Consider the following 17,693-nt stretch of genomic DNA (forward strand, 5'->3'; position numbering starts at 1 on the left):
TGAAATATTGGGAACATACCTATAATAAAAAGACTATTTATGAAAGCATTTTTAAGCAACCAAATGGAGCACATGCCAGAAATCATCTACCTTTCCAAAAAAAGTACACATGAAAATATTCAGGGCAACTGACCCAGTACATGGCTCTAAATTCAAGTTCTTGTTTTCTTCACTTTGTAATAAATCTTCTATTTTCTCTCTGAGGAATTAGAATAAAAACATGACCATCAGCATCATTAAGGAATGAAGTTGTCAACCAGCAGAATCATCACACTCAAAAGCAATCCAAATACAAGAACATACGACACTGTAATTTTACCAAATCATGTTAACTTTTTAGTTCAGTAAGGCTTAAAGAAAAATACTTTATTTTGGCATTTGTTGCTGTTATTAATGAGTTCTCAACAACTTCTCCAGGATTCAGCAATACAAATGATTTGCATTTTTACTTTCCTAGTAAAACAGTTATACTGACAGCTAAACAGAGCAAAACCAGATGCTCCTCCGAGGGCACGTTTGCTTGTCAGAAACTTCACTGCAAGAGAAAAAAACATGGATGTGTTGCAAATATCTGGATGGGCCTCTGCTTTCATGGGGACTGGACGGTGGCTGTCAGGCCCGTGGTCCACGCAGGTCTGACCACTTGGCCAAGATAGTCTCTTGCCTAGCGACACATGGGAAGTCTAAGTACAGTACACAGAACTCGATTTACAGTTGACAGCTGTGACACAAACTCAGATACACCACAGTTAAATCCTGCCCCTCAGACATCACACCTCTGTGTGCACTGTGCACGTGAAGCACGAGCCTGAGATACAGACGTCAGCCCTGCTCCAAGACACGTGACTCAACGCACGTTTGGTTTCAGTTTAGGAACTTACACCACTTGGTCAATAAACTTCTTCTGATCCTCAGGAATCGTCACGGGACATTTTGAAGTGTTAGGAGACGCGTACGACAAAGCGCCTGCACCGTTGGACTGTAAACGTTTTTCATCATACTGCTCTCTTAACTGTCTTTCTTCTTCCTGGTTTAAGTATGGAATTCCTGAACAGAATTTTTAAAACAATGCATTAGCAGAAGTAACCATTTATCATAAAAATTTTGTAACAAACCAAGGCGTCTAAAAGACTCAGGAAAGACCATATTTAACTACAGCTCAAAAAAAATCAATGGAAAAAACAAATGATTTTGAAATGTGTTTGTCTATTCATTCACTCCATTCGCTCGTTCATTCATTCTCCTTTCAACAAACTGTGATTTGGCTCTTATGCTGTGCCAGGCACTGTATCAGGCACTAATGAGCTAACAGTGAACAAGGTAGACTTGTCCTGCTCTGTAGTGAAGCGAATGACCTTAGGTTGACCAGAGAAGGCCACCAGGAGGGAGGACCTCAGGGTAAGAATGAATCAGACATGAAGGATCTGGGGGAAGAGTATTTCAGGCAGGGAACAAGCATAAATGCCCAGAGGATGGAAAAGGCTTGGACTGTTCCAGAAACAGCACGGAAGCATAAGCAGGAGAATGGCGTAATGTCAGGTTGGAGAGGATGGGGCAAGATTACATAGCCCCTTACAGGCCACGTAAGAATTTACTTTATTCTACGAGCAATGGGATATCATCAGGTTTTAAGCAAGACAATCACATTATCTGCTCCATGTTTTTAAAAGATCATCTGGACTCCTGTGAGAGTTGAAGTAGGGAGGTCAGATGGAAGGAACTGTCCACTGCAGATGTCCAGGCCAGAGACAACCGCTTAGATCAGAGGTCAGCAGACTTTTCCTTAAAGGGACAAACAGTAGATGTTTTAGGCTTGAGGGCCATACGGGGATCTCTGTTGCAACTACTTAACTCTGACCTTTGTAACATGAAAACAGCCACACAATGGGTAAATGAATGGGTATGGCTGTGTCCCAGTAAAGCTTTATTTATAAAATAGGCAGAAAGTCATAGTTTATGACCTTGGCCTAATCTACAGAGATGGAGAGAATGATTCTAGAGATAGGAGAGCTAGAACTTGCCAACATACTTGGGTGAGGGAGAAAGGGAAGGGCAAAATAAAAAACGACATCTAACTATTAGGTTTAAGCAGTTGGGACAACAGTAGGGCCACTTACTGAAGTGGGGAAAACTAGGCAATGAATAGACTTGGGGCCCAAGAGGTGAAAATCAAAAGCTACCTCCTGGATATAATAAATCATCTAGGGATGTATATATAAATGAAGAGGTGCAGATATAAGCCTAAAGCTCCAGAGAAAGGTGTTGAGATATAAATGTAGGTGTCATCAGGACGTGGGGGGGCATTAAAAGCCATGTGACACTTAAAAAACTTTATAGAAAGAATGATGGAATTAGAAAATCATCACTCGTCAGCAATAATAATTGTTTCAAGCAAGAATTATCAATGGATGCTAAAACTAATTGGTGAAAAAGTGATCCACATTAAAAACACCAACAGCTGCACAACAATATTAGTGTACTTCATACTTTACATACTACAAAAAAAAAGTTATCGTCGGTAATGCGGCTAATTGATGTCATATGCCTCCTGATATGATGCACTGAGCAGCACAGACATTCACTTGTGCAGTATCCCTGCCCGAGATGAACAGATGCATTTGGACTTGTCTGAGGAAACATCAAAAAAATCCAAATCGAGGGGCATTCTACAAAATAACTGGCCTCCACTATGCAAAAACGTCAAGGTACTAAAATCACAGACTGAGAAACTGTTCTGGATTTTAAAAGAGCAAAGAGATACGACAGTTCAAAGGCAACGTGTGGTCCTGGATTGAATCTGGACAAGGGGAAATTATTTTTCCTCTTTTGCTATAAGTAGCAAAACTTATATTAGGTTTGCAAATGAGGTAACAGTACTGTAGCAATGTCAATTTCCTAATTTGGATTACTGGGCTATATAAGAGCTCTTGTTTTTAGGAAAATTCACACTGAAGTAGTTAGGAATAAAGGAGCATCATGGGTGCAACTTACTCTAAAATGGTTCAGGAAAAACATTATATATACACATATATAATGAGAGAAAGGACAACAAAGCAAACATTATAATGCTAACACCTGGGAAATCAGAGGGAAGGTATCAGGAATTCTTTGCGGTATTCTGGCAACATTTATATAAGTCTGAAATTATTTCGAAATGAGAATTTAATAATAAAAAATAAATAAAACCATGGAATATATGAGACCAACTAGGAAAAGTAATATTTAGAAGCTGGCGAGACGAGAATGAGCCAATCAGGACGCGGGGGAGTCCAGAGGGAGGTGGGACGAAAACCAGGAGAATGAGTGTCTGAAAGCCAGAGGACAGAGTCTAGGGAAGGAGGGAGCAATCGACTGGGTCAAATTCCTCCAAAGGTGGAACGAGATGAGGACAAAGAAGGATCTATGGGGTCTGAGATCATGGCAGGCACGGGGGACCAGCAGTGTCCTTGGAGGGGTGCAGATGGCGGGCCAGCTGGGGGTGGGTGAAGAAAAAAACTAGAGGGGAAGAGGAAGGAACAGTGAGAACACACATCTCATTCAAGATGCTTTCCTCTGAGTGGGAGGATCACAGGCCAGAAGTAGAAAGGGGATGTGGAATCAAGTGAGGGGGGGATGGTTTTGCTTTGGTTGGAGTTATTTCAAGACAGAGATGTTCCTGCAGGCCTGCTTAATCTTCACAGGCCACCAACTCCTTTGGTGGTTGGGTGAAATATACAGACCCTTCCCCAGAATAATGTTTTCAAATGCATAAAATAAAATATGCAAGATTGTAAAGAAAGGTAATTATATTGAAATAGTTACCAAAAATTCTTTTTTTAATCTGTGATATAATAATACAGGATAATAATACAGGAAATCAGCTTCCTGGTCAACACATTAAATAACAAGACCTAATGGCAGGTGACATAACTATGATAATTTCAAAGTACTGATGAAGGTAAACAATATTCAAGATATCTGTCACAACTGAAATGCCATTTGAAGATACCTGGGATTTCACTGAGGACAACCTCCCAGCTACTCTAACACTGCTGGGTTGTTGCCGACATTCCTAACAGAAGAAACAAACAAATTCAGTTCAAGGTTAGAGAAAATATAGATTTGAATTCCACAATGCCCTCCCCAAGTTCACAGACTTCTGAATTCTATCTATGGCAGGAAGGCAGCCATGGCCTAGATTAAGAAGCTCTGCACTTTCACAAAGCATGTTTACAAAGGTTGATGGAATGATCAGCAGAGACGGGAAAATATCCAGGAGAGAGAAGGGCAAACTGGAAGAGCCAGTGCCTGACTAGGAGGCAGGTACTAGCCTCTGACCGGTGCAGGGACTCCTCTTCTCTGTAAGGAGAGAAACGAAAAGGCTGAGCCCGGGCTCGGGGGAGACCTGTGGGTCTGGTGGTGAGAACACGAAGTGGCTCTTCCCTGATGGCTTCTATTTTCATTGAGAGGCATGGTCATCAACTGAGTGCAACAGACATCACAGAGAGTTGGAAAGGGAATTTCTAAGTCAGAAAAGTAGGATTTTTGAGCACGACTGAGTCCTTTCTTGAAGCTTGTGGTCATGAATTTAAAGTGACAAATTAGCTCAGGTGTGTCACATTTGCCTGCAATATTCAGATGCTCAGAGATAGAGGAGGTGGATGATAAGATCCAACCAGGGCTGGGACTTGGCTAGACCAGGGCAATAGAGGGAAAGAGGAGCAAGGGCTGGAAGAAAGGATAATGATGGACCAGGTGGACAAGGAGAGAAGTCAAGACAGGAGAGTGGAAGGTAACCGATAGTGAAAAAGCAATGGAGGTCAACTGATGGCTGAAATGAGGTACCCAAGTAAGTGGAAGAGAAAGACAAGAGAAATGATGGAGATGGGCACAGTTATTGCTAATAAGACCCATGATGCTACCAAGGGAGTGCAGGGCTAAGGGGAGGCAGAAGCGAGGACTGCTGACTGCCTGGCCAAGAAACAGACAAGACAGAGCATTTGCTGGCTGTCCTTGTGGATGCTGGAGTCACCCAGAAGGAGGAGAGAGGTAGGAGTGGAGAGAAAGACGATCAGCCGTCGCCAAGGCTGCTGGTGAAGGCCACGCCCAGGAAGTCAGCAGAAAGAGGGATGGCAGAGCTGGTGACGCAGCCCTGGGAAGAAGCATGGCTCCTGAGAAGAGGGAACTCAAGTGGATTGAAGGTGGCATGCCTACCACTGCCTGGCTGCAGATACAGAGACAGAGCTGAAACCACCTGTGCTTGGGAGGGCTGCAGGGGGAACGGTAAGAGGAGTCACCTGGTTCCACTTCAGACAAGGAAGTCAAAGGCACTAACAAGAAGACTGCCAGGAGAAAAGGGCCTGGCATTTGCGAACCCTGAGTGGCAAGATTTGATAAGAAAGAGAAGTGAAGGTCTAGGTCAGAATTACAGAGCATCTACAACAGCACGGGGTTAGAGTCTCGGTAATAACAGTTGGCCTGGGAGCCCTGATGCAGCTCTGACTAAAATATTACAAGGTCTGACTACAAAACTAGAGACTGAGGCATCCTCCAATTTTGCTGTTTCTCTCCTTTTATGAAAATAAAACCATCAGGCTGGAAATTACACACTCATATGAGTCTGGGTAAAGTAGTTCCTTCAAAAGATTTCTGCAACTATTCCATTATAGGGCTCTAACTACATTTGGAACTTGTGTTTTATAATGGCTTTCAGAGTCAAGTATGAGCCAAAGCAAATAAATTGTTTTATTATACCCAAACTGTGTTACCCAGCCGGTTTATCCACCATGTTAAGCAGTTTGGATTCCAAATTTCTTTTAGTATTTCCAAAAATCAAAATCATCACTAGACATGAAGACGCAGCACCACTAAAGCAATTTAAAAAACAACATGACATGGGTGCTAAAGGCCCTGCAAGGATATCATGCTCAGGGGAAGAGACTTTAGCTGAAGTCTTTGTTCTAGAACCTTTGCTGAGAAAAATCTCCTTTCTTACCTCACTCAATAATACATTCCCCATGGGAATGAATACAATTTACAAGAATAATTAAGTGAAAAGTACCTATTGACCTTAGAGCAGCAGGCGCTTAATACTGCTGAGAAAACCAGAGGCTTTCCCCAATACTTTTCGGGAAACAAATGAATGGAGGAAGGAAAACCACTCTGGTGTGGTCTAACGTCCGGTGTTCATTCATCAAATATTTAACTGTCACCTCCCTGATATGGAAGAGGAATCGTGCTCTGCTCTGGGGATAAGGAAGGGACGTAGTCCCTCTCTCCAGGCCGCTTGCCAGCCTATCATGCCAGCAAGTTAGCCATCAGGATTGTGCAGACTATGTAGACATTTTTCCTCCAAAGACCATCTCTGTATTACTGGAATACGGCTGCTTTTTAAAATGCTACATCGTAGCACTTGTACCACTGAAAGGAAACAGGGATGCATTCCCCCCAGGTGGTCTGCCAGGAAACCAAGTCACACCAGCGACAGAAAAGCTCCACTCAGTGAAACCAGGAGCTTGAGAGGCCTCAATAGATCTAAATAAGTAGCAGCTCCTGTCCAGTTCAGGCCTTAAAAAAAGGGCACAATAAAAACTCTATGGCTGCACACGATGGACTGGGAATCCGAGATCCTGTCTCAGACAGCAGGCACAAAAAGATAATTCTCAACTAAATCCACATTTACAAGCTCTAAAGAGAGGTCACACATAGTCTTACCGTTGCGAAAAACTTTATTAAAATCAAATCCTTGGCTTGCTAGAAAGTCAATGCTTGAGCTCTGAAACAAGAGTAAACAGAACATGCGTTTCGGTGATGTTCGTGGCAGGTGTATGAATAGAAGCAGAGAAAGAACTCAGGCAAGTAAACAAAGGCAACCAGGCAAGAAGGCAGCATGCCAAAGGTGAGAGGACAAGGCATTTCTACTCCACGGCTGCCAAATCATCCATTAATTCACTTAAACTATCTGGGCTCTTCTCCTTTATAGCTTATAAAACAAATATCCTTTGTTTCACAACATTTAAGAAAATTTTACTTAGTGAACATATATTCTCCCAATCGGCAGGAAACTCCTGGTGGCTGTACTGACTAGGAGACTATAAATAAAAATTAAATGTATTTCTATTCTCTCACCCCAGGTTCAGGTTTAAGGTAGCAAACATGTGCAAGTTATAAGGTATCAATTATTCACGTCAACTTAGATTCTGAAAGCCCCAAATCTTTTTTTTCTTTTTTGGCCACGCCGTGTGGCATGTGGGATCTTAGTTCCCCAACCAGGGATTGAACTCGCGCCCCCTGCTTTGGAAGGGCAGAGTCTTAACCATTGGACTGCCAGGGAAGTCCCAAGCTCTTAATTGGATGTTCTTTACATTCAAGATCAAAATAGAGAAAAATTCCCAGTAACAAGACTTATTAAATACATATCTCAAGCCTAGGGTAAGTCAAAATATATAAGTAAATGTTAGTAAAAATATTAATTAAATAATACTACACAAGAATGGGAAAATTTTCACAAAGTTCTTACTCAACTGACTGAAGAGTGGGAAACATCACTGTAGCTTCTCTAATTTTATTCTTGTTTTAAGTCAGAACATTAGAGGGCAGCACACAAGTCATTTTAATCTGACCCCTCATAGAACTACCTTCCTGACCTGTACCTGACATTATACCATCAGTCTAGGCTGAGGGACGCTGTACCAGTTCCAGTACTCTCTTTAGAGATGCCACTGAAGACAAGGTCTTCTACATTAGTGATTTCTTTATGATAACAGAAGGGGAAGTGTTCTGAGGTCTCTAGTCTGAGGAAAGCTGAACTCCTCCTGAGCTCTGGCCTATTTCGATCCTATGGGCCACAGAATTGATTGTGTGTTCCCCCTATTCTTGGCTGGTAGGAAGCTCAGAGACAAAAAGGTGACACTTTCTTTGACACAAATTCTGTGTTCTAATCATAACACAGTAATCGTATCCTCATTTTTCTTTTCTTCCAACTTTTCACTTACTTATCTTTTTAATCTTATGTTAAAAGGTTTCATATACTATATATACTTTTATATATATATACATACTTTTTACCCAACACAAATTCTCTTTAAAATATGATGAGATATAAAAAGGCAACCTTACCAAATACACACACACACACACACACACACACACACACACACATACGTGTGGGTACAGGCACATCATTTTCCATCATGTCCAGGTTTCCTGTGGTTTCAAATAAGCAACCAGTCCCCGACCACATCTTCCCTTTTTATCTTGTTCTGAACAAGACCCAATGACTTCTGACTTGGGCCACAAGCCTTTTTATCTACCATGTCTGAGTATTCTTAAAACTCTGCCCACCTAATATTCCATCACTGACAGAGGCACCAAAAGATGGATTATGGAAAGGCATTTTTGTCCCTGCTGTCACTAGACTCCAAAACATCCTAACTTCCTTCTTTAAAAATCCAGAGTCACAGATTCACCTATCCCCTTTTTGAAGCTATTTACTTTCCACTCAAATAATACCCTCTAAGTTGCACAAAAAAAAATGTACTTTATGCCACTGAACTGAAAGCCTCTTAAAATGGTAAATTTTAAGTTATGTATTTTTTTACCATAATAAAGAAAAAAACCCATCTAGAAAAATGGCACAGATGAACCAGTTTCCAAGGCAGAAATAGAGACACAGACGTAAAGAACAAACATATGGACACCAAGGGGGGAAAGCGGCCAGGGGTTGGTGGGGGGAGGGTGTGGGATGAATTGGGAGATTGGGATTAACATATATACACTAATTTGTATAAAACAGATAACTAATAAGAACCTGCTGTATAAAAAGAAAAGAAAAGAAAGGAAAAACCCTTTGAACCAACAAAATCTATTTGTGGTTTACTAACCACTATCTTTGGTTTGTCCTAAATGTACCATTTTCAGGATTCAAAAGATGAGCATGGCTACTTGGGAGGACAATTTGACGCATCTATCAAAATGTTAAATATATAAGCTCTATGAGTCAGCAATTCCCCTTCTAGGAAATCTATCCTATAAAAACATTCCTACATATAACCAAGACATGCTGCACACAGACGCTGACTATAGCATTGTTTAAATAGGTAACCACTGGAAAACTTCTAAACTCCAGTTAAATAAATTATAACATATCCATACTATGAAATATGAAGACAGTGTGTTAAGTAGAAAATGCAAGTTATATAAAATATGAATATTATGATCCTGTGTATATTAAAGAGAAAAGCTAAAATTATGTATATATATGTAGACATAAGAGTATAGGTACATATGGACATAAAAGGAGTGAAATGGGGAAAGAAGTGGCATGGGGAAGACGGGATAAAAAAAGAAACTCGTTCTTTACTCTACAGACAGCAGCAGGGTCTCGATTTTTCACGACCACGTATGTATTTTCTTCCATGAATTCAACTATAGATGTTCGGTCAGAAAAAGGAAGGAGAAGAGAAGAAAAAGAGGAGGTGAAGACAATGCCAATGCCATGCAGTTCTTCTGTCGCCCCACTGGACGGGCACGTGCTCCAGGAGTGTGTCTGGCTCTCAGGTAGCTCCCCCATATCCCGCCCAGTGTGAGCAGCTCACTATGTATACAGATGCTTATTTTTCAAAGAGCATATTAAGTTATTTTGCCCCCAAACTCTCCCTGCTTTAAGGGTAATAAGAGCTTTTCAAGATTGATTTTTGACCAGACACAATTTTCACCCTAGTCGCTGACTCCAGAAGCTAATAAGTTCCTTGTAAGATGCAACCCTGCTGTCACCATAGAATTTTAAAACAAAATCCACCTTAGATGGAGGACAAAAGAAAAAAATTCAAAGACACTATCATTTACCATATCCATACAATTCACAAGTTTACTTACTGAGTCTAAACCTCTTCTCTGCCTTTGCTTTTCCAGAACAGAGAATTGCACCTTTTTTTTTTTTTTTTTTTTTGCGCTACACGGGCCTCTCACTGTTGTGGCCTCTCCCGTTGCGGAGCACAGGCTCCGGACGCACAGGCTCAGCGGCCATGGCTCACGGGCCCAGCCACTCCGCAGCATGTGGGATCTTCCCGGACCGGGGCACGAACCCGCGTCCCCTGCATCGGCAGGCGGACTCTCAACCACTGCGCCACCAGGGAAACCCAAGAATTGCACCATTTTTATCCCATCGTCCATTTTAGACATTAGTCTCTGGCCTGTCTTCAAGTCTGTGATGTCTTTCTTTGTTTTAAGGAGTGGCTGGCTACTATAACTACCTAAAGTGTTCCAGGTGTAGCCCCAGAATGGCTTTGTACAATGGGTAGGGTTCTTTTGATCTGTTTCCAATTCATTTCCTAGAATAACTGTGTTTGTGTTGGTCTTTTAGAACAAAGCATCATCCCCAAGGTGTCTCATTGCCACTGTCTGCATTTGTTTGATTAACCCCTGGCTAAAGCCATGGAATCCACTTTAAATAATTGTCTTTTCCTGGTACTGTTGGAAATCTACATCCACACAAATTTCCCAACTAAGCCTATTTTTCTCTCAGTGAAAATCTACAAATACTGTTTAATTAAGTATCCTATACTAAGGTGACTGGTAAATAGCTGTTAAATGGTTGCAGGGTAAAGAAATATCAACTATGGTTTATTTGCTAATTTAAGAAAAATTCAGGTTTACAAAACCAAAATTACCTTCTCTTCAGCCCTAGATATACAATTAATGCTCAATTTCATTTGTTTATATCCTGCCTTATTACAGAAAGAACCTGACATGACTCAGTCACTCAGAAGCCTACCCTCCAGGCTTTCTTAACTGCATTACTACTTACATGCAGGAAAAGGGAAAGATGGGAAGACTCAAAGGAACTAATGTTGCTACGGGGAGAGAAGCTCAAGCATAAGATCATAAGGGAGAAAAGGCCAACATTCAGCTTTCATCACATATCCATTCGCTATACACTTATTCACATTCACCTTATCCATTGTATCAGATTATTAAGAGAGCAGAAAGGAAAAAAAAAAAAAAGAGAGAGAGCAGAACGGGGAAACTGATATTCACTGAGTGTCTACTAGATCAGCTACAACTCCAAACAGGGTGTTCTAAAGGGGAACCTCCTTGTATCCTTACCTTGGCTCGTAAAGTCAGCCCTCTCCTACTCAGGAGGAAACAGTGGTCTTTATCTACCCTCTCTTTCCTAATTGGTGAGCTTGGGAAAAGAAACTGAACATATATAGCTTAGCCCCTTTTGGGCTTTCTCTTTTCAAAGAGGATACACACATACCCGCCTCTTCCAGAAAATAAAGCTCTACCCTTGGAGATGGGTGCAATGAGAATGGGGTGGGAAGAAGCCTGAAGGTCCTGATCTGTAGGTTCAATTCAGGGGTAAGACATTAAAAATCCCCCAAAGAGTCACACTACGAAGCCATGGTCTCAGATTCAGCTTTACTAATGATAAAGCTCACGTTCTCATTTCCATCTGCCTGTCACTTACATCTCATTCCTTAACTCATTCTCAAGTAAAAGGGAAGATGGGAGTGTCATTAATTTACACCCCTAAAACTGAAAGTCAGAGAGGTGAAATGATTTGCCCAAAGTGCAAAGTTAGTAGTAGAACCAAATTTTAGAGAGAATTCTGATTCCACATTTCCACACTGCCTCATCAGCAATTCATAACAGAAAAACAACTCAATTATACTACTAACCTGACAAACAAATTTGACATCTGGTGAAGATCTATTGAAGGGTTTCGGGAAAACATAGAAGTTAAAAGACTTTGTTATATACCTGGGGAAAATAAGATAAAGGGAGACTTAGGGCATTACATTACACCATGACAAAAGAATTCCCACCACTTATTAAAACAACCTACTTTGAATCTGTGTAGTCATACTTAAAAGTGCAAAGGCCGAACTGAAACAGCAAAAAGTCCATGGAATGCTGGAAAAGGGAAATAAAATATCTGTCAAAACAGTGCTCTACAGTCGACGTCAGCAACAGTATTCTCAATCAGGTGGGTTTTCTGATTACTTAACTTTGTTCCAATTAGAACAGATTACAGATTATCTATCAGACGCATCATTTTTTTTAACATCTTTATTGGAGTATAATTGCTTTACAATGGTGTGTTAGTTTCTGCTTTATAGCAAAGTGAATCAGTTATACATATGTTCCCATATCTCTACCCTCTTGTGTCTCCCTCCCTCACACCCTCCCTATCCCACCCCTCTAGGTGGTCACAAAGCACCGAGTTGATCTCCTGGTGCTATGTGGCTGCTTCCCACTAGCTATCTATTTTATGTTTGGTAGTGTGTATATGTCCATGCCACTCTCTCACTTTGTCACAGATTATCCTTCCCCCTCCCCATATCCTCAAGTCCATTCTCTAGTAGGTATCAGATGCATTATTAATTTATATACATTTCTTAATATTTTTCCCAACTTAGGCACCTATCCACCATCCAGAGTGTCATGGTAAACCTATTTCCAAATGATTAAAATAACCACATCACATTTCCTGTAAATCAAATTAACACTGAAAATACTAAACCTTCCCCAAAATGTTTTCCAGCGAACAATTATTTTTGCTGTTGTTTTAAATACCACTAAAATATCATTTTATAGCTGGGGTTGAGACATTAATGAACAAGTTTAACGATTATATTCCTCTATAATTCAACATATGCAGGACCAACATGGGAAAAAAAATTTTTTTCTAGCACATCCACGTACCTTTTTAAGCTTCTGATACCTTTCTTCCGGAGTGTCAAAACCATTTGTTAATGCGGTGACCGAGGGTCCATCGCTGATTCCTAGATTTTAAGAAATAAAATTTTTAACTTGTTAATAAATGCTAATGGAAAAATGTCAGTCAACTATTCAATGGCGCTATAATTTCATATTTTCATGAATTAAAATTAATTGGAAGTGCTCCTTTCTTCACTTTCTCAAAATTAGCATTAATTTCACTGGCTACCAAGCTAAACTCTATAGTAATGAATTTAGAGATGTGAATGTTTCAATTTGAGAATGGGCAGTTTCAGTGTCTAAAACAGATTTCAAATATAGAAAACACTATAGAGACCTCACCAAAAAACTATTAGAATTAATAAAGGAAGTCAGTAAAGTTGCAGGATACAAAATTAATATACAGAAATCTGTTGTAAATTTCTATACACTAATAACAAACTATGAAAAACAGAAATTAAGAAAACAATCCCATTTACAATTGCATCAAAAAGAATAAAATACCTAGGAATAAATTTAACCAAGAAGGTGAAACACGTGTACTCTGAGAACTATAAGACATTGGTGCAAGAAATTGAAGACAATGGGAATAAATGGAAAGACTGTGCTCACGAATCTGAAGAATTAATACTGTAACAATGTCCATATTACCCAAAGCAATCTACAGATTCAAAGCAATCTCTATCAAAATACCCATGGCATTTGTCACAGAACTAGAACAAATAATCCTAAAATTTGTATGGAACCACAAAATACCCCGAACAGCCAAAGCAATCTTGAGATGCCACCTCACGCCTGTCAGAATGGTTATTCTCAAAAACACAAGAAATAACAAGTGTTGGCAAGGATGCGGAGAAAAGGGAACCATCATGTACTGTTGGTGGGAAGGTCAACTGGTGCAGCCACTATAGAAAACAGTATAAGCTTCCTCAAAATACTAAAAATAGAACTAACATATGAGCCAACAATTCCACTTATGGATATTTATATGAAAACAAAAATTATTTTTTCTTCAATAATTCTAATTCGAAAAGATATATGCATCCCTATGTCACTACATCATTATTTACATCATTATTTACAATAGAAAAGACATAGAAGCAACCTAATTGTCCAAAGATAGATGAATGGATAATGAAGATGCCATATATACACACACATACATATATATACACACACATACATACATACATATATATACACATACATATATAGAAATATTACTCAGCCATAAAAAATAAAACCTTGCCATCTGCAACATGGATAGACCTAGAAGGTATTATGCTAAGTGAAATAAGTCAGAAAGAGAAAGACAAATGCCATATGATTTCACTTATTGGTGAAATCCAAAAAACAAAACAAACAAACAAAACAAAACAAAGACATTCATACAGGGAGTAAACTAATGGTTGCCAGAGGGGAGAGGGTGGGTGGAAAGGCCAAATAGGTGAAGGGGTTTAAGAGATACAAAGTTTGAGTTATAAAATAAATGTCACAGCATAGGGAATATAGCCAACAATAACTTTGTAGCTAACAGATGGTAACTAGACTTAGCATGGTGATTTCATAGTGTATAAAAATATCAAATCACTATGTTGTACACCTGAAACTGATATAATTGGTCAATTATAATTCAGTAAAAAACAAAAATTAGGTTTCAAAACAGTCATGATTTAAGGAAACAATCTCTATGACTGAATAAGTTTTGCTGCTTTCAAAGATTAATGCATACTCAGACATCAACAAATACTGATGCGCATTACTGTTAGAGTACAGTCTTGGTCAACAGTTTGGAGTAACATCTACACAACAAAGGTATACTCAAGGTCAAGAGACAATTATTTGCGGTGAAAACTCTTAGCTTTCCAGGGAACTGACTCCAACTAGAAACTGCACACTTAATTAAAGCGAAAGATTACCCCCAGCACGGAGTCCTTTAGAAAGAGCTGAAGTCTTACAAACACGTTAAGCTTGTAGCAAAAGTGTTATCTATACCAAAAGTGGATATCTTTGATCCAAAAGGAGAAAAAGAAAAAATCTTGCAGTTATAACTGTTAGTAAAGTATTAGACACACATGCACACCCATGCCAAGGCAGGCAATGAACACTTCCACTAATGCGTAAAGGAATACCCTTATTTATCTGCAAAAGTCCGACCCTAAAGTCGGTCACAAAGGACAAATATTGTATGATTCCACTTATAGGAAATGTCTAAACTAGTCAAATTCAGAGACAGAAACAGTGGTTGCCAGAGGCAGAGGGGAGAGAGGAGTTGGGAATTATTGTTCAATGGGTAGAGTGTTTCAGTTCTGAAGATGAAAAAGTTCTGGAGATGGATGGTTGGAGATGGATACACAACAATGTGAATGTATTCAATGCCACTGAACTTTAAAACGATCAATTTTATGTTATGTGTATTTCACCACACGTACAAAAAAGCCTGACCCGAACTCCCAAGCTGTCTCACACACATCCAACAGTTTTTAAGCAGCACCAAAACCTTAATCTCTATCTGCAACCCTGAGAGGTCTAACAACCACAAACCCAATCACAAAACCCACCGCACCTCACCTCTTCCGTGCTTTCGAAACGTTTAAGAGGAAACGTGGAGACCCATGCAACTTGCCCAAGGCTACAAACAGGGAGGCGCGGCCAGCAGGCAGAAGTCCGGGGCAAAGGAGCAGGGGGTAGGGGTGCAGGAGTTTTGGCTATGCACTGCAAGGTGCCAGCCTCAAGCTTGCAAGCGAGGGATACCTGAAAACTCCCCATCGATGGCGAAGAAGTCCGCCTCCTCTATGGCTTGGTACACTTTGTGGAGATTACTCTTAAAATCTGTGGAGAAACCGAGAAGAGGCTCAGAACCGGTGGCCTAGCTGCTTGCCCACGGGCTACTAGGTTGGGAAGGAAGGAGGGCCCGGGGAACTCCTACGTCTCCTAGGGCGGAAGGACAGGTCCCTGAGGGGTGCACAGACAGGGGCGGAAAATAAGCCCCGCGGGGGCACGAGCCTGAGAGGGATAAGGCCCTGGGGGTGCCCGGGTAAGAAAGACGACAAGGCCCCGAAGGGTGTATGGGCCAGAGAGGAATAAGGCCCCCCAAGAGGCGCAAAATGGGAGCAAACCCCTGAGGGGCTGCCTCTGCCCCAGGCCCCGCCAAGCAGACCGGCCGTGTTCCGGGCCTAGCAGGCCGGGTGCAGGGGGCCGCGGGTACGCGGGGAGGTGCACGGCGGACACGCACTGCTCCTGATTATCTCCATTTTGCAGAGTGGCCAGGCCCGCGGCCCCGTCCGGCCCGCCTCTGCCGTTCCACTCGCGAAGTTCCACCGCCAGCAGCGCAGGCAGCAGCGGCGGAGACCGCGGGGGTGACTTCCGGAAACAGCGCGCGCCGGCGCGCCGTCACGTGTGCCTGCGTCATGGCAGGGGCGGGGCCAAGGCTGGGTTCCTTTCCCGGGACACAGGAGGGGCGTGGCTATCAAAGCCCTTCAAGGCGTGGTCTAACTGGTGAGGACCAGACTTGGACAATTTACTTTATTTATTTATTTTTGGCTGCATTAGGTTTTCGTTGCTGCATGCCGGCTTTTTCCAGTTGCGGGAGCGGGGGCTACTCTTTGTTGCGGTGCGCGAGCTTCTCATTGCGGTGGCTTCTCTTGTTGCGGAGCACGGGCTCTAGGCATGTGGGCTTCAGTCGTTGTGGCACATGGGCTTAGTAGTTGTGGCACGCGTGCTCTAGAGCACAGGCTCAGTAGTTGTGACGCCCAGGCGTAGTTGCTTCGCGGCGTGTGGGATCTTCCCAGATCAGGGCTCAAACCCGTGTCCCCTGCATTGGCAGGCGGATTCTTAACCACTACACCACCAGGGAAGCCCGGGCCATTTACTTCAGAAGTTTGCGTGACATGACATCCATCCAGTTGATGAATATATATTTCTTGAGTTCCAGTTATGTGCCGGGCACCCTGAAAGGAGTGGGGATACAGTGAGGAATAAAAAAGACAAGCTCCCACTGGAGCTTAACTTGAGGGAAGAGGGGAAAGTCAGGTAGGAATCGAACTTGCCACTTGGAAACCCAAAGTTCGCTGTGAAGAGAAAGAGCAGGGTGCTGCAATAAGAATAATGGAAAAGAGAGTTACTTATAGAGGTGACGGGGAACGCAAACCTGAGACCTTTATCTACTGCACTAGCTACTGGGAGTACTACGGTGGGCAAAACAGATTAGGTCTTGCCTGATGGAGTTTTACGCTGGTTTGTGGTTTGCAGTTGATTCCCAGAGCCTACGACACTGTTGACACGTCGAAATGCTCGATAAACGTGGGTTGAGTGAATGAATTCACCTTGGTCTTTCACAAAAGCCTACTATGAAAGTTGGTTAGAAGATCTGCTTTCAAAGGCTAGCTCTGCCATTTATTAGGTCTGGAATTATTCAATCTTCCTAAACCTCGATTTTCTCATCCACTAAATAGGGTTGAGGATCAGTGGTGATAATGTATGTGAATTGTAAAGCACTGTAAGAATAAATGTAAGATATGATCAGCGTTCTGACCTGCTGTCACATTTCCCTGCATTCACACCTTAGGTTTGAGAGAAATACTGAGTATGAACCACTTGTGCTTTTTGAAAAGAAGATAACCATTTTCTCCCAAAAGGAAATATTAAGAACCCTAAAGAACAAGTAAGAATGTGACCATATTTTCCCCACCAGGTGCCACAAGTCCATTTTCCTCTACTCATTGAAAGGAAATTTATATATAGTTAATTAGGCCCTCTATTCCTAGTGTGAGCAGCGGAGAGTAAATGTGAAAACCAATACGACAAGTAGTCAAACTTCAAACTTGAAATATCTTTCTGCCTTCTAGTATCAGCTTTAAAAGTCCTAGATGGAAATTACTGGTCACATATGGCCACTTAAATTTAAATTTTAAGTAATTTAAGTTCAATAAATATCAACTTACTGCAAAGCTACAGTAATCAAAACAGTGTGGTACTGACATAAAGACATA

At 41.4% G+C, this 17,693-nt stretch overlaps 1 protein-coding gene across 5 annotated transcripts in view; it reads right to left on the reverse strand.

Moving 5' to 3' along the window:
* The window catches only part of PARN (poly(A)-specific ribonuclease), a 167,423-nt gene extending 151,329 nt beyond the window's left edge, over nucleotides 1–16,094 (reverse strand). For 3 of the 5 annotated variants that reach the window (XM_033428761.2, XM_033428762.2, XM_033428763.2), the window contains exons 1-8: nucleotides 15,938–16,094; nucleotides 15,457–15,534; nucleotides 12,688–12,767; nucleotides 11,828–11,895; nucleotides 11,661–11,742; nucleotides 6,694–6,754; nucleotides 882–1,047; nucleotides 134–199 (exon numbers count right to left, since the gene is read on the reverse strand). In XM_033428761.2, coding sequence (XP_033284652.1) covers nucleotides 134–199; nucleotides 882–1,047; nucleotides 6,694–6,754; nucleotides 11,661–11,742; nucleotides 11,828–11,895; nucleotides 12,688–12,767; nucleotides 15,457–15,534; nucleotides 15,938–15,956 — 620 coding nt within the window. In that variant the 5' untranslated portion in view covers nucleotides 15,957–16,094. The remainder of the gene's footprint in view (nucleotides 1–133; nucleotides 200–881; nucleotides 1,048–6,693; nucleotides 6,755–11,660; nucleotides 11,743–11,827; nucleotides 11,896–12,687; nucleotides 12,768–15,456; nucleotides 15,535–15,937) is intronic. The other 2 variants (XM_004270162.3, XM_033428759.2) reach the window with 1 other exon arrangement.
* Nucleotides 16,095–17,693: the final 1,599 nt, after the last annotated feature.

Source organism: Orcinus orca, chromosome 16 (assembly GCF_937001465.1).
Source record: "Orcinus orca chromosome 16, mOrcOrc1.1, whole genome shotgun sequence".
NCBI lineage: Eukaryota > Metazoa > Chordata > Mammalia > Artiodactyla > Delphinidae > Orcinus > Orcinus orca.